Raw genomic sequence first — 24,290 nt, 5'->3', positions numbered from 1 at the left:
AGTTTACAGTTTGGCAGCGGTGGTGGTCAGATTGTTACTTTTAACTGCTTAAAGTGGGTCACATTAATAAGTTAGTCATTCAAGATTAATTTGAATGCAAGTGCACTGGGTGCCAGTGTTTCCAGTCAGTCTGTCGGGCTAAATTCATAGAATCATAGAATGGTTACAGCACATTCGGCCCATCAAGTCCGGGCCAGCTCTCTGCATAAGCAATTCGGCTAGTCCCAACCCCAGCCTATCTACAGAACCTTGTACATTTTTTTAGCTTCAGATGCTTATCCAATTTGTTTTTGAAAGCCAGAACTGAATCTGCCCCCTCCACCCTCACAGGCAGCACATTCCAGATCCTAACCACTCACTACGTAAAAAAATGTTTCCTCATGTCGCCTTTGATTCTTTTGCCAGTTACCTTAAATTTATGTCTTCTGGTTCTGGACCCCCATTGCCAAAGGGAACAGTTTATCTCTATCTAGTCTGTCTGGACCCTCATGATTTTGTCCATCTCTATCAATTCTACTCTCAATCTCCCCTTCTCTAGGGAGACCAACCCCAGCTTTACCAATCTATCCTCATAACTGAAACCCCTCAAACTTGGAACCATTCTTGTGAATCTTTTCTACACTTTCTCTAAACCCTTCATATCCTTTCTAAAGTGCAGTGCCCAGAATTGGACCTAATACTCCAGTTGAGGCTGAACTAATGTTTTATAAAGCTTCATCATAACACCCTTGTTTTGTACTCTGTCTCTATTTATAAAGCCCAGGATCCCTTATGCCTTTTTAACCACTTTCTCAACCTGCCACGCCACCTTCAAAGATTTGGGCACATATACTCCCCAGTCTCTGTTCCTGCATCCCCTTTAGAATTGTATCCTTTATTTTATATTGTCTCTCTTTGCTCTTCCTATTAAAATGTATAGCTTCACATTTCTCTGTAGTAAATTTTATCTTCCACCTGTCAGCCCATTCCAACACTATGTCCTCTTGAAGTCTATCACTTATCCTCTTCACAGTTCACAACATTTCCAAGTTTGTGTCATCTGCAAATTTTGAAATTCTGCCCTGTGCACCAAAGTCCAGGTCATTAATAGAAAAGCAGTGGTCCTAGTACTGATACCTGTGGAACCCCACTATATACTGTCCTCCAGTCAGAAAAACAATCGTTCACCACTACTCTCTATTTCTTGTCATTCAGCCAACTTCGTATCCATGCTGCCACTGTCCCTTTTTTCTATGGGCCTCAAATTTGCTGACAAGCCTGTTACGTAGCACTTTATCAAATGTCTTTTGGAAGTCCACATACACCATATCAACCGCATTACCTATATTAACCTTCTCTGTTACCTCATCAAAAAAATTAAAGGGATGTGTTAATCAGGACACGTTGAAGGGTAAGTAGTGCAATATTGGGGAAATTTTAATTCAGCAGAAATTCAGGAAGAAATCTCTAAAATTCTACAGTGGTAGCAGAGTCCACTATTGTGTTCTTTGGCCTGCCCATATTATTCAGCAATGACAATGATTTGGTTATGTCCCAACCAGTGACCCAAATTATTGGCATCTGTATGGCTGTTTCGCAGCCAATCAAATGTTAGTTTTTTTTGTGAAATTCCTGCAAACAGGAAAAGATCATTTGTCCAATCAAGCCTGTTCCTTTCTGATTGATTAGAAATACACCTTTTCTTTTTTATTCTTTCTTGGGATGTGGGCATTGCTGGCAAGGCCAGTATTTATTGCCTATCTGTAATCTTCAGAAGGTGGTGATAGGCTGTCTTCTTAAACTGCTACTGTTCTTTGAAGCAGTTTGATACAACTGAATGGGGGTACAATTTTGAAGTTTGTAAATGATATAAAACTTGGCAAAGTAGTAAATAGTGAAGTGGATAGTTGCAGACCTCAGGAGGAATTAGACAGACTGCTAAAATGGGCAGCTTCATGGCAGATGCAATTTAATGCAGATACGTGTGAAATGATTCACTTTGGGGGCAACAACATGGAGAGGCAATATAATCTATTTGGCGCTATTTAGAAGGTGGTACAAGAGCAGAGCATCCCAGGGGTGCAATATTCAAATCTTTGAAGGCGGCAGGGAAAATTGATAAGTCCATTAAAATGGCTTTGTAAATATAAAAGAGGAAATCGAGCTCAGCCTTTATATGTTACTGGTTAGGCCTCAGCTGAAGTATTGCGTACAATTCTGGGCACCACACTTTAAGAAGAATGTCAAGGCCTTGGAAAGGGTACAGAGGTGGTTTACCAGGATGATAAACCTTGAATTATGTGGAGATTGGATGAGCTGGGCTTGTTCTCCTCAGAGCAGAGAAGATTAAAGGTATTCAAATTTATAAGCAAGTAAAAAGAAACTGTTTACTTTGTCAAGTGGTCAGTAACCAAAGGATACAAATTTTAAATAATTGCCAAAGAACTAGAGGGGCAATGAGGAGGATTTAAAATTACACACAGATGGCTGTTAGGGTCTGGAATGCACTGCATGAAAACGTGGAGCAATCATATTCCATAGGACCTTTCAAAAGACAATTGGCATGTACTTGAAGAGGACTAATTTTTTTCATTCGATTGTAGGATGTGAGCGTTGCTGGCAAGGCAAGTATTTCTTGCCCATCCTTAATTGCCCTTAAGAAGGTGGTGGTGAGCTGCCTTCTTGAACCACTACAGTCCAAGTGGTATAGGTACACCATCAGTGCTGTTAGGACGGAGTTCCAGGATCTTGACCCAGCAACAGTGAGGGAATGGCGAGATAGTTCCAGGTGTGGGACTTGGAAGGGTTTACAGGGTAATTTCAAGTCTTTGGTCCAAAATGAATTACTGATAATATAATCATACAGTATAAAAGTAGCCTCTCATTACAGTAACTGGCACCAATACTGGTGAATGTCTTCAGAAGATGCTGCCTGTGTTGATCTTGTTTGGCTTACCTTCATCTGAGTTTTGAGCTAGGATATGCTGTAGTTCCTTTGATATTAGTTGGGAATTTCCTGCTCTCGCAACCATAACTTGATTGGAAGTACAATGGAAACCCCATTTATGCAGTTAGAAATCTTACATCTGCACACACTTCCTGTTTGCAAGCCTAACTTCCTGTCGTTAATGTTTTTGTCACATTTTTGTGTCAAATGTTTCCAAGATAAATTTCTATGCCCACATTTATAATTTAATGCACTTGGCCACAGGAAGGACTGCCGACTTCAACGCTGTTTTGGATATTCTGATGTCCTCAAGTGATCGGTTCTTGCTACCCTTTTTACTGATAAATTGCCTGCTTTTGAGCAGAAGATTCAGAGCACTAATTACACTGTTGGAAAATCAATTGGATGTGCAGATGTACTTTGGCCGGCTGCTGAGAGAAATCTCTTCAACTGTTCCTGTTTATTTGTAATCGACGAGCTGGCATTTTGACTGTTATATAGCTCTATCCATGGAGTCATAGAATCATAGAGTTATCCAGCACAGAAACAGGCCCTTTGGCCCATCGTGTCCGTACCAGCCATCTAAAACCTAAAGTCTAATCCCATTTTCCAGCACTTGGCCCGTAGCCTTGTATGCTATGGCTTTTCAAGTACTCATCTAAATACTTCTTAAATGCTGTGAGGGTTCCTGCCTCTACCACCACTTCAGGCAGTGTATTCCAGATTCCAACACCCTCCAGGTGAAAAACCTTTTCCTCAAATCCCACCTAAGCCTCCTGCCCCGTACCTTAAATCAATGCCCCCTGGTTATTCCCTGCTAAGGAAAAAGGTTTCTTCCTATCTACCCTATCAATGCCCCTCATAATTTTGTATGCTTCAATCATATCCCTCCCCCACCCACCTCCCCCCCCAGCCTTCTCTGCTCTAAGGAAAACAACCCTAGCCTTTTCAGTCTCTCTTCATAGCTCAAATGCTCCAGCCCAGGCAACATCCTGGTGAATCTCCTCTGCACCTTCTCCAGTGCAATCACATCCTTCCTATAGTGTGGTGCCCAGAAGTGCACACAGTACTCCAGCTGTGGCCTAACTAGAGTTTTATACAGCTCCATCATAACCTCCCTGCTCTTATAGTCAATGCCTCAGCTAATAAAGGCAGGTATCCCATATGCCCTCCTAACCACCTTATCTACCTGAGCTGCTGCCTTCAGTGACCTATGGACAAGTACACCAAGGTCCCTCTGACCCTCTGTACTTCCTAGGGTCCTACCATCTATTGTATATTCCCATGCCTTGTTAGTCATCCCGAAATGCATCACCTCACACTCCTCAGGATTAAATTCCATTTGTCACAGCTTCGCCCATCTTACTAGCCCATCTATATCGTCCTGTAATCTAAGGCTTTCCTCCTCACTATTTACGACACCACCAATTTTTGTATCATCGGCAAACTTACTTATCATACCTCCTGTATTCACGTTTAAATCATTAATGTACACTACAAACAGCAAAGGTCCCACCACCAATCCCTGCGGTACACTGCTGGCCACATGCTTCCACTCTCAAAAACAACCCTCGACCATTACCCTCTCCCTCCTGCCACTAAGCCAATTTTGGATCCAATTTGCCAAATTGCCCTGGATCCCATGGGCTCTTACCTTCTTAACCAATCTCCCATGCAGGACCTTATCAAAAGCCTTACTGAAGTCCATGTAGACTACATCAACTGCATTACCCTCATCTACACATCTAGTCACTGCCTCAAAAAATTCACTCAAGTTAGTTAGATATGATCTCTTCTTGACAAAGCCATGCTGACTATCCCTGATTAATCCCTGCCTCTCCAAGTGGAGATTAATCCTGTCCCTCAGAATTTTTTCCAATAGTTTCCCAACCACTGATGTTAGGGAGGGAGAGGTGGATAGTTTTTTGGCCGGCACAGACATGATGGGCCAAGTGGCCTCTTTCTGTGCCTTAAACTTTCTAAGATTTCTATGATTCTATGATTATTAAATCAGATCATGAGTGGCAAATGTACAGCCCAGTGTAAAATCGATGGATGCAATCTAGGAACTGACCAGGTTGAACAGCAACTCACATTTATATTGCGCCTTTAATGTAGCAAAACATCCTGGGGCACATCACAGAAGTGTAATCAGACAGAAATTGACACAAAGCTAAAGGAGACATTAGGGCAGGTGAGCAAAATCTTGGTCATGGAGGTGATTTTAAAGCACAGTCTTAATGGAAGAGAGAGGGTTTAGAGAGAGAATTCTAGAGCTTGGGGCCCAGACAGCTAAACACACGAGTGTGGGCCAGAAGAAGTGGGTATTGCACAAGAGGCCGGCATTGGAGGAACACTGAGATCTTGGAAGTTTCTAGGCAGGGCCAGCTTTAGGGAAATTGGTTCACTGGGCAAACTTGTATTTTAGTGCCCTTTCTTTGAGTTTAAGTATGTAGCAGAATCAGTGAAAGTTTCAGGAAAAAAGCTGTAGGGCAAGATCTTCCCAGGGGGTCGGGGGTCGGGGCGGCGTTGGGGTGGTGTCCCGAAAGGAGAATTTTCTCGGGTGGCCAGCACGCTCGAGTAGGAGGCCAGACTTCCCCTGCAATGTTGTCAGGATGAGACAGTCAAGAGCCAGCAGGCAGCGGATGCAGCCAATTATGAAGGCAGACCATCAGCTCTGCAGCCTTGGCAGCGCCACTGAGGCACCCTCGCAGAGCTGCCTGAGAGTTGTTGTCTTTGCTGGGGCCAAGCAGGCAGGTTCTGGCGATTGGAGGGGAAACCCCTTCCAGCGATGGCGTCAGGGCTGCAAAGGTGGTCTTTGCTGTTGGTGGCCCCCTCCTTGGCATGAAGCCTTCAGCTCAAATGGAACCCCCCGCTCTCCACCCCAGGAAGCCACAGGGAGGCCGCTCTGCCACCAGCAAAATGCCAGCGGCCCAGGAACATGGCTCTCCATTGGGCATTTAATGCCAGTGTTTTGAATGAGCTCAAGTTTACGGAAGGTGGAAAATGGGAGGTTGGCAAAGACAGCATTGGAATAGTTGAGGCCAGAGATAATAAAGCATGGATGAAGGTATCATCAGTAGGTCTTAATCCCTGCTCAGTGCTGAATTAGCTGATCTCTGCCAAGGGGAGCACTGGGGTATAACAACTGACCCTGCTGTCCCTGAGCTAGGCAGGCATTAAAAAAATCAAGCGGGGTCCCCATTCCCGACTGCCAATCAGCAACCAATGTTTATGTGTTGACATTGGGTGAGCACAGGATCAGGCATTACTGTGATGATTCTAATGATGGGAATTGGAATTATCATACTGGTGCATTGTCCCAGTGTTAGATTGGTTTACAGAAAGGGCAACACGAGTGACCCCAAATGTCAAATTGTTGCAGGAAGTGCCATTCAATATCTGAAATACAACTTAGGGCAAGGTGGGGGAAAACCTTTGAATCATTTAAGCAACAGTCAGATGCTGTGATGGGCAGGATGAATGGGTTATAATGGACTATAAAGGGCCAATGGGCTTCCTTAAAAGTGAATGATGCAAAAGGTCTTCGGGCCCAACGAGTTCATCCCACTAAAATGAAGACGTTACCTGGTCATATATCTCATTGCTGTTTATGGAGTGTTGCTGTGCACAAAATGCCTACCACATACAATACCAAAATCTACACTCCAAAAATAATTTACCTTTGAGATGTTTTGACAGGTTCTGATAGAGGATAAAACATTATATCAATGCAGGTATTATTATCGTCGTCTGGAAGATCTTTCAAATCAAAATGTCGGAAGTTAGGCCACATTTTTTAAAACACATGTACATCCCACATAACGGATGACACCCTGACTAAAAAATTGCTCCCCAATTGGTAACTATCTTATATGATGTGATACTGAGTCATACAGATCAGGAATGTTATAGGTTTGACCTACGCTCCATCATGAATTAGCTGATCTTTACTTTGGTGGCAGTGAGCGTGCTACAGTTTGGCTCAATGCCCCTGGGAGAGACCCCACCTTGGCCCTCTGTCAGACCCTGGTGGAATTCCACAGCGCACAGCCAATTAACTGCCTGCCAACAGGAACGCCATCCCTTTAAGAGACAAGCTTCTGCTTCCAGAGCTGTTGGCCAATTGGAGGGTTGGCAGCTCTACAGTACCAGCAGCGCTACCAGGAGCGGTGGCCACTGCCAGTACTGCAGAGCACCTGCAGCAGTGAAAATGGAGAAGACCCTGGGACACAGATAAGTGGGGTTGGTATTACCGGGGCCAGTCAGGCAGGTCCCAGCGAGGGGGGATGGTGAGGGTATAGTGAGATTGGGGGGGGGGTGAGAGTCATGCTGTGGGGGCGGCTCTCTGTGGGCCATGGATTTCCCCCAGAGGAGGGAGTCCCACTCCTCAGGTGTTGTACAATAAACATTTATCTTTCTTTTATACTTATGAGAAAACCTGTCATTTGTCTGTTTTTGACAATTTACGTACTTGGGGGTTAAAATAACATCCTTAAAATAAAAGTACACTGTCTCAATCAGTCAAGAGGTGAAAAGGGGCAACCATCCCCTGTCATCTCTCATCAGTGAAGAGGCTTCTGCTCTCCAAGGCTAGTTCTCATGATCTCTTCCTCTGACATGGAGGGGGAAGGATAGCGTCCTGTGATGGCATCAGGGAAAGCGCTGGAAACAGAACAGAGCAAGCCGGCTGAAATCTTACGTGCAGCCTCCACCAATGCAGATACATTCACACTGGTGGGTCCTCGCGTGTGATCAGTGTGACACTGGGTGAATAGCATGTCCTAGTAAGCAGGAGGAGGTGAGAGAGGCAGAAGCAGCTGTGGGCAGTCCCCATTGGAGGATGGAGGACAGACACAGCCCTGCTCAACTGGGCAGAGATGCAGGGCCTCGGGAGTCACAAGAACGGAGGCTGTTCTTAGACCAGCAGGAAACGATGTGTTCCTACATGTCAGAGTTCCCAGCTGCAGTGTGGGGTCATGGGCTGAGAATGGAGTAGTCCAACCAGCTTATGTGTGCCACCATGGCTCAGGGCTTTGAGCACATGAGTTCCTCCACTGAGAATGGCCAACCTCATGGACAGCCATATGTGGCATCACTCGGAGTGGATGCAGGAGCAGAGCATTGACATGCGCAGAATGCATGCCATACTCAATAGCCTTGACTGGTCAGTGGCACTGGTGGTGCAGAGATGCATGGAGTGGATGCCAGTTGCATCCCAGCTGGTGCCCTCCTCCTGCCATCTGGAGTGCCAACTAAGGGCTGAGGCAATCACCGAGGAGGATGAGGTTGCCACCCCTCATTGGTCACCATTTTTATCATCAGCCTCCTTGGCCTCTGACTGAGAAACCATCTCTATGCAGTAGGGCCCAGTGACAAAGGCTGCCCCTGCATTGACCTCAGTGCGGCAGCCTCTGGCAGTGCCCCCACTGGCACCACCACGGTGAGGATAACTGCTTAGTGCATCCCAGCCATAAGCAGAGACAAGTGGACAGGCTGCCTCCACCTCATCCAAGGCCACAAAGGGTGCACTGTGTAGAAGTGGCCGAGAGCGGAGGCCACTGCGTTGGGCAGAATACTGAGTTTATTTCATCTGTAAATGTGCACTTTTTCTCTTCTTCAACACAAGGTAAATATTGACACATGAACCAGACATTTGAGCTTCCATTCTTTAATGACAACACTGAAAAAGAGGGAAGAGATGGTGAAAGGAAGCAAGGGTCCTTGAAGGGGGGACATTGAAACCTCTGGATTGATGTCAATCATTCACTGATGGTAAGTTGATCTGTTCAAGGCTGCATCTTCAAAGGAAGCACTCTCACAGGCAGCTCAAAGTGAGATCCAGAACATGCTGTCCTCTTAGTTTAGAAGGGCTCAGCTGAAACGTGCCTGGATTAGATAATCGTTGATGCCATCCTGACGAGACCCTCGAGGCCTGTGCCAGCCCTGGCCACTTTCCTGTTCAGCTGGGACACCTCTGTGTTCTGTATCTTCCTCCTCCTCCTCTTCTTCCATGTCTAGCTCCTCCTCTTCCTCCGATAAGCTGTGTCATTCCAGGGCCTCATCCTCTTCAAGGTCCACACCTCTCTGGAGAGCCATGTTATGGAAAGCGCAGCAGACCACCACAGTGAGTGAGACCCTTGCAGGCGCCACCCGACTGGTCCAGGCAATGGAACTGCACCTTCAGGAACCTGAAGGTGTGGCCTGTTAAATGTTGGTCCTAGTGAGCAGGTGACTGTGGTTGTAGCACCTCTGTGGCTCTGTCTCTGGGTCATGTAAAGGGGTGAGTAGCCATCCCTTCTGTCTGCTAGAATCCATCCATGGAGTTTGGGGGTGGAGTCAAGAGCAGTGGCAGCCTGGACTGACAGAAGATGAAGGAGTTATGGCAGTTGCCAGGAAAATGAACGCACACATGGAGGAAGCTCTTGTTGTGGTCGCAGACTAGCTGAAGAGAGAGTGGAAGCCGCAGTGAATCTGACTGGTTAGTCCCTTGGTGCCTTGATAACCACATGGGTGCAATCGATGATGCCCTGCACCTGGGGGAATCCAGCCATGCAAGCAAAACCCACTGCCCTTTGTGTCTGCGTGATCCCATCTGTCTGTAATTGAATGAACTGCCCAGCTCTCACAAATAGGGCATCAGTGCCCTGAGATACTACCAAGGTCTTGTGCTGATCCTCAGAAGGAGCCAGAGGTGAAGAAGTTCAAGGTGACAGAGACTTTGATGGCTACTGGCAGGGCATGGTGAACAGTACTGTGAGATGTGAGGGCACAAATCTCAGTGACGATCTGTCTGGATATGGGCAGTCTCCTGCGGCACTGTTTGTCTAACATGTCCAGGTAAGCTCTGTCTTCGCCAGTAGATCCTATGCTGAGGATATAACCTCCATTGTCTTCCTGCTCCTTGTCCCTCTCTGCTGCCCTCTTCATGCCTGGGTCTGCCTCTCCTGCTCCAAATTGCCACTGGACACTTGTGCTCCCATTACCAGCTACTGTCTTCCTTGCGCTCAGCTGGACTCTCAATAATGTCTGGAAGCCTTACCTCCTTCTCATATGCTCTCGCAATGCCAGGAGTGTGATGACTCACTGCAGTGTCTGAGTGCATACAGCCCACTCTCCCCACACCTGAAGACACCTGTGTGCCAATGGCTGAGTGTCCCTCTCAGCCATGCTCCCTTTTAGGGGCTCACCTAAGTTGATGTTGTGACCATGACTGGCCTCCCACTGTGTTGACGCCTCCATGCACCTGGTTCACCCCGACCCACTGTGTAACTTGTTTGCCACCACCATACTCCCAAAATGGTCCTCAATAAGCTCTCAAAGAGCTTGTTAAATATTTTAATTTGAATCATTGCAGAATCAGGTGGGTTGTTGGGTTCCACATTCCCACATCGTGATGAGACTCGCTGGCAGCAGGAATGGTGACGGGAAACTGGCACTTCAGCCAGTGCCAGCCCACCTCTGTTCCCGCCCCCAAAAATCCTGCCTGAAATAAGTAGCACTGATGTGGGAAAACCATCATCCATTCTTCTAACTAAAGTTTTTGTACAACCCCCAGTTTCTGTTGCTTTCTCCCTCCCACTCAAGTTTGTGTTGCACTCTCTCTCCCTTCTTCTACAGTTTGTGTTGTACTTTCTGTCTTCCTCCCCAGTTAATGCTGCTCTCTCTCTCCCTGCCTGTTTCTCTATCAAGATTCATGGCATTTCCAGGTGCTTTCCGTTGGCCTCAAAGCTGTGATCCTCACAACCGATAAGGAAGCGGTGTATTCTGAATAGCAGGAGGCAAGAAGAGCTCAGACAAGGCAGATTTGTTGCAAGCCATGACAGCCTAGGTACTGCGCATGCATGAATTGCATCTACAGGGACTGTTTCTACCGAGTTGCCAGCAGAAGCTCTTGGGAGTCCAACCAGCAATTCCAGTAGACTCCTCTCCAAAGCTGAGAGTTGGTAACTCTGTATAGTACTGAGGGAATGCTGCACCGTCGGAGGTTCTGTCTTTAAGATGAGATGTTAGACCCGGGCTGCTCTCAGGTTGATCTTAAGGATTCTGTGGTACTATGCAAAGAGCAGGGGAGTTATCCCGTCCTGGCCAATATTTATTTCTCAACCAACACTTAAACAGATTATAAAAGCAAAATACTGCGGATGCTGGAAATCTGAAATAAAAACAAGAAATGCTGGAATCACTCAGCAGGTTTGGCAGCATCTGTGAAAAGAGAAGCAGAGTTAACGTTTCGGGTCAGTGACCCTTCATCGGAACTGACAAATATTAGAAAAGTCACAGGTTATAAGCAAGTGAGGTGGGGGTGGGGCAAGAGATAACAAAGGAGATCTAGATTGGACCAGGCCACATAGCTGACCAAAAGGTCACGGAGCAAAGGCAAACAATATGTTAATGGTGTGTTGAAAGACAAAGCATTAGTACAGATTAGGTGTGAATATACTGAATATTGAACAGCAGCAAGTGCAAACCTGAAGAAAAACAACCTGAAAAAAACAGTGGGTAAGCAAACTGAACAAACAAAGATGAAATGAAATAAATGCAAAAAAAAGATTGTAAAAAATGTAAAAAAGAATGTTAAAAAAAAGGAAGAAAAAATAACTAAAAATGAAAGTAAAATGGGGGGCTGTTATGCTCTGAAATGATTGAACTCAATGTTCAGTCCGGCAAGCTGTAGTGTGCCTAATCGGTAAATAAGATGCTGTTCCTCGAGCTTGCGTTGACGTTCACTGGAACACTGCAGCAATCCCAGGACAGAGATGTGAGCATGAGAGAGTGTTGAAATGGCAAGCAACCGGAAGCTCAGGGTCCTGCTTGCGGACTGAGCGGAGATGTTCCGCAAAGCGGTTACCCAGTCTGCACTTGGTCTCCCCAATGTAGAGGAGACCACACTGTGAGCAGCGAATACAGTATACTACATTGAAAGAAGTACAAGTAAATCGCTGCTTCACCTGAAAGGAGTGTTTGGGGCCTGGGATAGTGAGGAGAGAGGAGGTAAATGGGCAGGTATTACACGTCCTGCGATTGCAGGGGAAGGTGCCCTGGGACGGGGACGAGGTGGTGGGGGTAATGGAGGAGTGGACCAAGGTGTCACGGAGGGAACGATCCCTTCGGAATGCTGACAGGGGAAGGGAGGGGAAGATGCGACTGGTAGTGGCATCACGCTGGAGGTGGCGGAAATGGCGGAGGATGATCCTTTGGATATGGAGGCTGGTGGGGTGAAAAGTGAGGACAAGGGGTACCCTGTCACGGTTCTGGGAGGGAGGGAAAGGGGTGAGGGTAGAGGTGCGGGGAATGGGTTGGACACAGTTGAGGGCCCTGTCAACCACAGTGGGGGGAAATCCTCGGTTGAGGAAAAAGGAGGTCATATCAGAAGCACCGTCATGGAAGGTAGCATCATCAGAGCAGATGCGTCGGAGACGGAGAAACTGGGAGAATGGAATGGAGTCCTTACAGGAGGTAGGGTGTGAAGAAGTGTAGTCGAGATAGCTGTGGGAGTCGGTGGGCTTATAATGGATATTAGTAGACAACCTATCCCCAGAGATGGAGACAGAGAAGTCGAGGAAGGGAAGGGAAGGTGTGAGAAACGTAGCCCACTTGATAATAATTTACACCAAGTCAAACTCTGAAGAAGTAAGTTTATTTAACGTTCTTGCAAGATCGGGTGTCCTACAAGCAGGCACACCCATCAACATATTCAGTTCATGTTTATACAATACAAATCCATTTGTCCACGCCTTTATTTTACTTTATTGGTTATAACGTATTATGACAGTAACCTATCCTATGGTTGCTACAATCTCCTCCTGTTTACTTCTCCCCCTACTCTAACTTTCTAGCCCCTGACTCTTGTTTTTGTTTTACCTTATTTGGCTCTCCATTGTGTGTTTTAACTTGCAGCTTTCAGCCTTTATCTTAGTGGGGCAGTTTCTTATTTACTACATCCTTTGTTCTAACTCTTGCTGTTTTTCTTTTCTCTGCCTAAGCACAATTTTTAACTGCTGTACTGTCTCAAGGTCTTTACTTACATACCCTTATCAGTTCTCTTTTTCAGTGATTTCATTATGTTGTGTAGAAATGACTTCTCGGTAATTTTCCACAAGCTGTAGAAACAACATTTCAGTATTTCTTATTCTCACAAAGGGAAGTGTCAGAGATGGACCATGTAAAGGTGAGAGAAGGGTGGAAATTGGAAGCAAAGTTGATAAAGTTTTCCAGTTCGGGGTGGGAGCAGGAAACGGCACCGATACAGTCATCAATGTACTGGAAAAAGAGTTGGGGGAGGGGGACTGAGTAGGACTGGAACAAAGAATGCTCGACATATCCCACAAAAAGACAGGCATAACTAGGACCCATGCGGGTACCCATAGCGACACCTTTTACTTGAAGGAAATGCATGGAGTTGAACGAGAAGTTGTTCAATGTGAGAACAAGTTCAGCCAGGCAGAGGAGGGTGGTGGTGGATGGGGACTGGTTGGGCCTCTGTTCCAGGAAGAAGCGGAGAGCCCTCAAACCATCCTGGTGGGGGATGGAGGTGTAGAGCGATTGGATGTCCATAGTGAAGAGGAGGCGGTTGGGACCAGGAAACTCAAAATTGTCAAAATGACATAGGGCGTCAGAAGAGTCACAGATGTAGGTGGGAAGAGACTCGACCAGCGGAGAAAAGATAGAGTCTAGATAGGAAGAAATAAGTTCAGTGGGGCAGGAGCAGGCTGACACAATGGGTCTGCCGGGACAGTCCCGTTTGTGGATTTTGGGAAGGAGGTAGAAACGGGCTGTCCGGGGTTGTGGGACAAAGAGGTTGGAAGCTGTAGAGGGAAGATCTCCAGAGGAGATGAGGTCAGTGACAGTCCTTTGGACGGTGGCTTGATGTTCGGTGGTGGGGTCATGGTCCAGAGGGAGGTAGGAAGAAGTGTCCGTGAGTTGGCGTTGAGCTTCTGCAAAGTAGAGGTCGGTACGCATACGACAACAGCACCACCCTTGTCTGCAGGTTTGATGACCATGTCGGGGTTAGACTTGAGAGAAAGGAGTGCCTCAAGTTCAGAGGGGGACAGGTTAAAGTGCGTGAGGGGGGCAGAGAAATTGAGACGACCAATGTTTCGCCGACAGTTTTACTTAAACAGGTTATCCTGGTGATTTATCTCATTGTTGCTTGTGAGCTCTTGCTTTGCACAAATTAGCTGTCACCTTTCTTACATTACAAAAGTAGCTACACTTCAAAAAGTACTAGGTGAAGTGCCTTGGGATGTCCCCCCTCATTGGTACTGAACCTATATTTTACCCCTGCCCACTAAAAACACTGAAGCATTTTACGAATGAGAGGGAAAATGTTTGCCCTGTGCTATCATGAAAATGGCATCGATATTGCCCCATTCTAGATGGTGACAAGAACTAAGCAAGATATTGCCCTGCACAAAGACGACAACATGCACCTGGAAAGGTTTGCTCTGCACAAAGCAGGTGAGATCTACTACAGCAAAAGCAAAATACTGTGGATGCTGGAAATCTGAAATAACAATAGAAAATGCCGGAAATATTTGCAAATCTGGTAACAACTGTGAATTAACATTTCATGTTCCTCTGCCCATAGACGCTGCCTGACTTGCTGAGTGGTTGCAGCATTTTCTCAGCTACACGAGAGGGCGGCAGAAGTTTAGCCCCGCACAAAGATGGCGACGCACGGTTTGCAGCCGCAGGAAGATCCCCTTCAATAAGATGGCAGCGATAAAAACGTCATCCATCTGCGCCAAAAAGTAGAGGTTGGAGTCGTATTTCCTGCTAGGCAGGGGCCGCCAGTGGTTCGCAGTTAGTTGGTTTCGATTTTGAAGTCTGTTCGGCCGTAAAATGATGGGCTCGGCCCGGGGCGGGGTTCGCGGTGGACAGGATCAATTCACCTGGGAGGAGGTGAAAGCCGATAAACATCGGGAGAATTACCTGGGTAAGGAGAGGTCCCGGGAAAGAGGTCGGATCGGGGAATATAGGGAGAGGGCGTCCTCCCCGAGGAGGGAGGGGAGAGGGCGTCCTCCCCGAGGAGGGTGGGAGGCAGGGCGTCCTCCCCGAGGAGGGAGGGGAGAGGGCGTCCTCCCCGAGGAGGGTGGGAGGCAGGGCGTCCTCCCCGAGGAGGGTGTCCTCCCCGAGGAGGGTGGGTAGAGGGTGTCCTCCCCGAGGAGGGTGGGTAGAGGGTGTCCTCCCCGAGGAGGGTGGGTAGAGGGCGTCCTCCCTGAGGAGGGTGGGTAGAGGGCGTCCTCCCTGAGGAGGGTGGGAGGCAGGGCGTCCTCCCCGAGGAGGGTGGGAGGGAGGGTGGGTAGAGGGCGTCCTCCCCGAGGAGGGTGGGTAGAGGGCGTCCTCCCCGAGGAGGGTGGGTAGAGGACGTCCTCCCCGAGGAGGGAGGGGAGAGGGCGTCCTCCCCGAGGAGGGTGGGAGGCAGGGCGTCCTCCCCGAGGAGGGTGTCCTCCCCGAGGAGGGTGGGTAGAGGGTGTCCTCCCCGAGGAGGGTGGGTAGAGGGCGTCCTCCCTGAGGAGGGTGGGAGGCAGGGCGTCCTCCCCGAGGAGGGTGGGAGGGAGGGTGGGTAGAGGGCGTCCTCCCCGAGGAGGGTGGGTAGAGGGCGTCCTCCCCGAGGAGGGTGGGTAGAGGGCGTCCTCCCCGAGGAGGGTGGGTAGAGGGCGTCCTCCCCGAGGAGGGTGGGTAGAGGGCGTCCTCCCCGAGGAGGGTGGGTAGAGGACGGCCTCCCCGAGGAGGGTGGGTAGAGGACGTTCTCCCTGAGGAGGATGGGAGGGAGGGAGGGGAGAGGGTGTCCTCCCTGAGGAGGGAGGGAGGGCCTCCTCCCCGAGGAGAGAGGGGAGAGGGTGTCATCCCTGTGGGGGAGTGGTGGTGGATAGGAGGGGGTGTAATCTCTGAGGGAGGAGTGGGGAGAGAGAGCGCATGTAATCCTGGAATGTGATGGGGGAGAGGGTGTAACTGCTGAGATATAGTTGATTGTGGGGGAGGGGGGATGGGTGGGATGTGGCTGTGGGTGTAACCCCTGAGACAGTATCACTTACTAATCTGTCCCTGAGCACCCTGTGTTACTGACTGTATCTCTGCTGATGATAAACAAGCTGCTTGCACTGTCAGGTCCCATTGAGAAGCAGAAACACGATATTCTGATGTGTGGATCATCATGGTGCAGAAGCTACTTTTTCATATGAAACATTAGAAGTTGTGGACCTTTTTATTACCATCACTGAATCCTTGACCATCAACATCCTGTGAGTTACCATTGACTAAAAACTTAGCTGGACTAGCCAAATAAATACTGTAGCTACAAAAGCAGGTCAGAGACTGGAAATTCTGTGGCGAGTAACTCATCTCCTGACTCCCCAAAGCCTGTCCACCATCTACAAGGCACATGTCAGGAGTGTGATGGAATAGTCTCCATTTGCCTGGACGAGTGCAGCTCCAATAACTTGCAAGAAACCCATCCACCACCTTACGTATTCACTCCCTCCACCACTGGCACACACTGACGGCAGTGTAGACCATATACAAGATGTACTGCAGCAACTTGCGAAGCCTCCTTCAACAGCACCTTCCAAACCCATGACCTCTACCACAAGGGCAGCAGATGCATGAGAACACCGCTACCTGCCAGTTCTCCTCCAAGCCACACACCATCCTGACTTGGAACTATAGTGCTGTTCCTTCACTTTCACTGGGTCAAAATCCTGGAACTCCCTTCTTAATAGCACTGTGGGTGTTTCTACCCACATGGACTGCAGTGGTTCAAGAAGGCAGCTCACCACCACCTTCTGAATGGCAGTTAGTGATGGGCAACAAATACTGGCCTGACCAGCGATGCCCATGTCCCATGAAAGAATTAAAAAATTAATGGCCAGTTGCACAGACATTGAGAGAATTGTCAGAATACCTTTACTATTGGCAGGCAATTGTGCATCAGGTCATGGATTTATAATGAAGTGTATTTGTTTTGTTAGGACATTTGAACCAAGGAGGTACTCTGGGCAACTGGGTCTGAAATAGTCTCACCCTAGTGTTCTTTCTAAAAATATACATGTCTTTATTTGTGTCTTGTTCGTGACTGTGTGCAGGAAATTCGCTGATGGCACCAGTCGGACGATGGCAGAAAGGGAAGGACCTCACCTGGTATACAAAAGGGAAGAAAACCGAGGAAGCACGGTCTCGCAGTGAGGAGTTGATGGCTGTTCAAAGAGCTGAGCAAGAGGCCCTGATGGCAGCACTGTGAGTGTTGAGAATTGTCACCCCTCCTTTCCTGAATGCTCTGTACTACAGTTCCATGGGCAGTGGCATCCCTGCAGTACCTTTTGCAAGCTTCTATGTGGAGTGTTGTAAAGCCATTCAACTCTGAAGGCTGTCCCCCTGCACCTGTGAACTAAGAACCACTCTGGAAAGAAATGCAAGATGTTCCTGGTCTGTACGTACAGCTCGACACTGGGCAATGTATTTACTTATTGAGCCATCAGTGACCTGGCCTGGAGTGGAGTATTGCATGGGTAGAGCCCTTACTACAACAACAACTTGCATTAAGTAGTAGTGCTTCTTATGTAGTTAAAACATTCCAAGGCATTTCACAGGATTGTGATCTGGCCACAATTGCTGTGCTAAAGAAGGAAATATTGGGATAGGTGCCCAAAAGCTTGATGAAAGAGAGAGATTTTAAGCAGCACCTTAAAGGAGGAGAGAGAGGTGGAGAGTCAGTGAGGCATGGTGAGTTCCGGTGCTTGGGGTCAAGACAGTTGAAGGCATGGCTGCCTAAAGTGGGGTATAGGAAGTGGGGGATGCACAAGGAGGTGGAGAAGTATCGAGATCTCTGAAGGTTGTGGGGTTGGAGGATTCCACAGAGCTACGGAGGGGTGAGACCATGGTGGGATTTGAAGATGAGGATAAGTATTTTAAAATTTGTGTTTTCTAAAACAATCTCTGATTCAGTGTTTTGTTTAAATAATGTGGCGCACTACCATTTCTCAGTGGCCATCATTGACTTCTCTCCTGTCTTACTACACTGGGTGTGAACTCAGACTTCCTGGTGTCAAGCTGTAGATTGCTAATTCTGCCACCCAGCCCTGCTCCCGTATAGATATATAAAAGTGAATCCATGGGCATGGTCCTAAGGTGCCCTGCTGCAGACTAAGTATGTGCCCCATGTAGTAAGGTTCAGTGTAAGATTTGCTTTTTCAAATGTTGATGAGCTGCTGCTTTGACCCAAGCAGATGACTTATTTATCACACCTGGTATTCATTATCCTGCACATAGGATCCAAACCCATCCATTAAATTGTAGCTATTGATTTATTCCCGAGATTTGACCGGGTGCTCCGGTTTTCTCCCACAGCCGAAGACTTGCAGGTTGATAGGTAAATTGGCCATTGTAAAAAATTGCCCATAGTGTAGGTAGGAGGTAGGGAATATGGGATTACTGCAGGGTTAGTGTAAATGGGTGGTTGTTGGTCGGCACAGACTCGGTGGGCCGAAGGGCCTGTTTCAGTGCTGTATCTCAAAAATAATTTTTTTTTCCATTTGTTCTGTCGAAAGCCAAACGATCCCCTTGATTAGATTCCAGCTTGTAATGCACTTCTGGGTATCTATTCTGTGTATAACCCATAACACTGGACCATGGTTAACATAATTAAGTTTGACTATTAGAAAGTATAAATAATTAAAGTTTACAAAGCATAGATGATTTCTTAAGGGAAGGTAACTGCATTATGAACAGCTAGTATTTATCTCTGTGTCCACTTTGTCTTTTGAAAAATACCCTTCAGCTTCCCTTGTAGTTACTTTCATACCTAATGAGGCTCTGTGCAGAGTTTAGGCCAGTGTTGTCCAATAGAACTAACTGACTAGACGCAGATGTGGCTACAGTGACACCATTTAAGCTACATGCACTCATTTTAGTAGAAAATGTTTTACAACAGGTAAATGTATTTTGACGTACAAATTTACTTAAACATTTACCACGATTCAGTGATGAAGGAAGTAGAGGACTGCTTCTCAACTTACCATTTTACACAAAAAGTTTAAAGTTCGCATGCATAAGTCATGTATATGAATATTGAAATCTAATGCCAATGAATTTATTACTCATTATTTACTAACCAGGAATGCATATTAGCCACATCTAAATTCCCAATTAGCTATTGTCTAATACATTAGCCAGTAGTCACAACATTGGTTTAGAAAACAGCTACTTGAATGTACTCCCATATATATATATATATATATATATAATATATTCTCAGTGGGATGCTGACCCTTGAAGTTGTGCGCTCTCTAAAGCCACTCCACAGGAACTGCATGATGGGGTGTTGCTTTGGTGCTGTTCTTTCAATTTTAAAGTAGTCTCATTCTAGTTCATTCATCACACAGAGCTGACCTTGTGGAGACCAACTTCCATCTTCATTCATTACCACCATGCTAAATCCGATAGATTCAGATCAGATTTAGCAGCTCAAAACTGGACGTCCATGAGACGCTGTGGACCATCAGCAGTAGCAGAATTATATCCCAATCTAACCTCGTGGCCTGGCATACCCCTCACTGCCATTACAATCAAGCCAAGGGACCGACCCTGGGTCATTGAGAAGTGTAGAACAGCATGCCAGGAGCAGCACCAGGCATACCTAAAATGAGTTGTCAGCCTCGTGAAGCTACAACACGAGTCTACATGCATGCTAAGCAGCAGAAGCAGCATTTGATAGACAGAGCTAGGTAATCCCACAACCAATGGATCAGATCAAAGCTCTGCAGTCCTGCCACATTCAGTCGTGAATGGTGGTGAACAATTAAACAATTAACTGGAGGAGGAGGCTGTATGAACATGTGAGTGCAAAAGACAAGGCAGAAGCATTTTCAACCATCATCCATAAGTGCCAAGTTGATGATCCATCTCAGCGTCCTCCTGAGGTCCCCAGCATCACAGATGCCAGTCTTCAGCCAATTCAGTTCATTCAATATGATATCAAGAAATGGCTGAGTGCACTGGATATAGCAAAGACGATGGGCCCCGACAACATCTTGGCTGTAGTGCTGGAGACTTGCGCTCCAGACTAGCCTTGCCTTGAGCCAAGCTGTTACAGTATAGTTACAACACTGACATATATCTGACAAAGTGGGAAATTGTCTAGGTATGTCCTGTCCACCAAAAGCAGGACAAATCCAAACTGATCTATTACCACCCCAACAGTTTGCTCTCAATCAGCAAAGAGTTGGAAGGTGTTGTCAACAGTGCTGTAAAGCAGCACTTATTCAGCAATAACCTGCACACCGATGCTCAGTTTGGGTTCCATCAGGAACCTAGGCGCAACCATCTTCAGCTGCTTCATCAATGACCTTCCCTCCATCATAATGTCAGAAGTGGGGATGTTGACTGACGATTCTAGCATTCAGTTCCATTCGCAACTCCTCAGATAATGCAGCAGTCCGTGCCTGCATGCAGCAAGATCTGGGCAACATTCATGCTTGGCCTGATAAGTGGCAAGTAACATTCGTATCGCACAAGTGCCAGGCAGTGACCATCTCCAAGAATCTAACTAACCCCCACTGTCCCCTCCCCTTGACATTCAACAGCATTACCTGAAATTAAATATTAGGATGATCAAAGTACAGCAGGAGGAAAGAAAGGTCGAGAGGCAGAAAGGTTTAGAGAGGGAATACCAGAGCTTAGGGCCAAGGCAGCAGAAGGCGTGGCCATTGACAGTGGCGCAATTAAAATCGGGGATGCTCAAGAGGCCAGAATTAGATGAGCACAGATATCTTGCAGCGTTGTTGGACTGGAGGAGATTATAGAGATAGGGAGGAGCGAAGCCATTTAGGTATTTGAAAACGAGGATGAGAGTTTTAAAACTGAGCCATTGCTTAACTGGGTCAGTGAACACGGGTGATAAGTGAACAGGACTTGGCGCGTGTAAGGACACAGGTTTTTTAAATTTATTCATGGGATGTGGGCATCACTGGCTAGGACAGCATTTATTGCCCATCCCTAATTGCCTTTGAGAAGGTGGTGGTGAGCTGCCTTCTTGAACTGCTGCAGTCCATATGGAGTAGGTACACCCACAGTGCTGTTACGGAGGGAGTTCCAGGATTTTGACCCAGCAACAGTGAAGGAATTGCAATATAGTTCCAAATGAGGATGATGTGTGGCTTGGAGGGAAACTTGCAGGTGGTGGTGTTGCCATGTCCTTCTAGGTGGTAGGTCCCAGGTTTGGAAGGTGGCAGAGCTTTGGATGATGAAGGGTAGCATATGGGAGACTGACCAAGAGTGTGTTGGCATTGTCGAGTCTAGAGGTTAACAAAAGTATGGGATGAGGGTTTCAGCAACAGATGAGTTGAAGCAGGGGCAGAGTCGGGCAATGTTAGAGCTGGAAATATGTGGTCATAGTGATGGTGTGGATATGTGGTTGGAAGCTGATTCCTGGGACAGTTATGACACCAAAGTTGCAAACAGCCTGGATCAGCCTCCTTGCTAGGGAGAGGGCTGGAGTCAGCAGCTGGGGAATGGAGTTTGTAGTGGGGTCCAAAGCTGGGATGATCTTTTCTTGCTGCTGTTAATCACATCCAGTCCTGAACCATGTTCATTCTGACGGTTTCCTTTCCTCCTTTAAGACGCTTCTTAAAACCTACCTGTTCGACCAAGTTTTTTGCTATCTGCCCAAGTATTGCCTTATCGATGTCAGATTTTGCTTTATAGTGCTCCTGTGAAGCACACTGGGACGTTTTATTATGGTAAAGATACTGTATAAACACAAATTATTTTTACCATCGATGAATCCCCCACTAACATCCTGGGGGTCACCGATAATCAGAAGCTTAACGAAAACAGCTACATTAATACTGTGACTACAAGAGCAGGTCGCAGGCTGGATTTTCTGTAGCGCGTATCTCACCTCCTGACCCCAGTGTCTTTCCAGCATCTACAAGGCACAAGTCAGGAGTGTGTTGGAATACTCGCCACTTGCCTGGGTGGGTGCAGCTCCAACAACGTTCAAGAAGCTCAACACCATCCAGGACAAAGCAGCCCGCTTAATCGGCACCCCATCCATCACCTTAAACATTCACTCCCTTCACTGTGGCTGCACAGTGTACCATCTACAAGATGCACTGCAGCAACTCACCAAGGCGTCTTCAGTAGCACCTTCCAAACTCACGACCTCTAGAGCAACAAGGGCAACAGGTACATGGGAACAGCACCACCTTCAAGTTCCCCTCTGACTCACGCCATCTTGACTTAGAAATATGTCAATGTTTCCTCATTGTCACTGGGTCGGAATCCTGGAACTCCCTCCCTAACAGCACTGTAGGTGTACCTACACCGCACGGACTGCAGCGGTTCAAGAAGGCAGCTCACCACCACCTTCTCAAGGGCAATTAGGGATGGGCAGTAGTGCTGGCCTTGCTAGTGATGCCCACTTCCTGTGAGTGGATTTAAAAAAAAACATAATTCAGAATTCTAATTGGGGCTTGCTGATAATCTGAATTGAATAATGATAGGTATAGAAATCAGGGCACTCTTAATATGGAATTAAGACTAGTTGGGGCAGTATTGAGGGAGATTTGTTCAGCATCAAACCTGTGTAGATAGATAGGGTAGTGTAGAGCAAGCTTTACTCTGTATCTAACCCATGCTGCAGCCAACTGTGGATTGTTTGGGTTTGAGTGTATCTAAACTATGCTGTATTTGCCTGGGGAGTGTTTGAAGGGACAATATAGAAGGAGCTTTATTCTGTAAATAGCCCGTGCTGTATCTGACCAGCAAGTTTTTGAGTTGGAAGATTGATAGTGTTCTATTTCACAGTACTCACCAATGGCACTGATCGAGCAGCAGAAAATAATAAATTTCTCCAACATAATCTTCATATAAAGTTGATGTTATTTTCTTCTGTTGTCATTAGAGGGTACAAGAATCCCAAAAGGAAACCCACTGGAGTAACCAAAGAGGTAAGGAATGAGTAAAGAATACTACGTTGCTACAGCGGGTGTGTGATTCTTTTTAATATACTGCACCCTGTGTGTGAGATCCTCTGTAATATACTGCACCCTGTGTGTGAGATCTTCTGTGTAATATACTGCACCCTGTGTGTGAGATCCTCTGTATAATGTATATTTTTTCTATTCGTTCTTGGAATGGAGGCAAGGGAAGGCCAACGTTTATTGCTCATCCCTAATTGTGCTTGAGAAGGTGGTGGTGAGTCGCTGCTGCAGTCCAAGTGCCATAGGTACCACAGTGCTGTTAGGAAGGGAATTCCAGGATTTTGACCTGGTTAGCATTGCAGCCTCACAGCTCCAGCGACCCGGGTTCAATTCTGGGTACTGCCTGTGTGGAGTTTGCAAGTTCTCCCTGTGTCTGCGTGGGTTTTCTCCGGGTGCTCCGGTTTCCTCCCACAAACCAAAAGACTTGCAGGTTGGTAGGTAAATTGGCCATTATAAATTGCCCCTAGTATAGGTAGGTGGTGGGGATGTGGTAGGAATATGGGATTAGTGCAGGATTAGTATAAATGGGGGGTTGATGGTCGGCACAGACTCGGTGGGCTGAAGGGCCTGTTTCAGTGCTGTATAACTAAAAACTAAAAAAAAACTAAGTCAGGATGGTGAGTGACTTGAAGGGGAGCTTGCAGGTGGTGATGTCCCCCATGTGCTCGCTACGCATGTTCTTCTTGGTGATGAGAGGTTGCTGGTTTGGAAGGAGCCTTGGCAAGTTGCTGCAGTGCTTCATGTGATGGTATACACTGCTGCCACTGTGCTGGTGGTGGAGGGGATGAATGTTTAAGGTAGTGGATGGAGTGCTGATCAAGCAGACTGCTTTGTCTTGGAATGTGTTGCGCTTCTTGTGTTGTTGGAGCTGCACTCATCCAGGCAAATGGAGAGTATTCCATCACACTCCTGACTTGTGCCTTGTAGATGGTGGACAGGCTTTGGGGAGTCAGGAGGTGAATTATTTGCTGCAGAATCCCCAGCCTCTGACCTGCTCTTGTAGCCACAGTATTTATGTAGTTGATCCAGTTAAGTATCTGGTCAATGGTAACCCCCAGGATGTTGGTGGGGGAATCCAGCGATGGTAATGCCATTAATGTCAAGGGCAGATGGTTAGGTTCCCTCTTACTTGAGATGGTCATTGCCTGGTACTTGTGTGGCATCAATATCACTTGCTACTTATCATCCCAAGCCTGAATGTTGTCCAGGTCTTGCTGCATTTCTACACGGACTGCTTCAATATCCAGGCCACACCTGGAATATTGTGTGCTGCTTTGGTCTCCTTATCTGAGGAAGAATGTTCATGCTATTGAGGAAGTGCAGCGAAGGTTTACTAGACTGATTCTTGGGATGGCAGGGATGACGTATGAAGAGAGATTGTG

General features: G+C 47.1%; 1 protein-coding gene across 5 annotated transcripts in view; it reads left to right on the top strand.

Moving 5' to 3' along the window:
- Positions 1-14,584: 14,584 nt before the first annotated feature.
- c5h1orf35 (chromosome 5 C1orf35 homolog) overlaps positions 14,585-24,290 on the top strand; it is a 59,529-nt gene continuing 49,823 nt past the window's right edge. For 4 of the 5 annotated variants that reach the window (XM_068031480.1, XM_068031475.1, XM_068031477.1 and 1 more), the window contains exons 1-3: positions 14,692-14,864; positions 17,014-17,164; positions 22,830-22,875. In XM_068031480.1, the coding sequence (XP_067887581.1) occupies positions 14,771-14,864; positions 17,014-17,164; positions 22,830-22,875 (291 nt within the window). In that variant the 5' untranslated portion in view covers positions 14,692-14,770. The other variant, XM_068031479.1, reaches the window with a different exon arrangement.

Source organism: Heterodontus francisci, chromosome 5, assembly GCF_036365525.1.
Source record: "Heterodontus francisci isolate sHetFra1 chromosome 5, sHetFra1.hap1, whole genome shotgun sequence".
In the NCBI taxonomy this organism is placed as follows: domain Eukaryota; kingdom Metazoa; phylum Chordata; class Chondrichthyes; order Heterodontiformes; family Heterodontidae; genus Heterodontus; species Heterodontus francisci.
The sequence above is the reverse complement of the archived record's forward strand: the minus strand, read 5'-3'. Positions and strand labels throughout refer to the sequence as shown.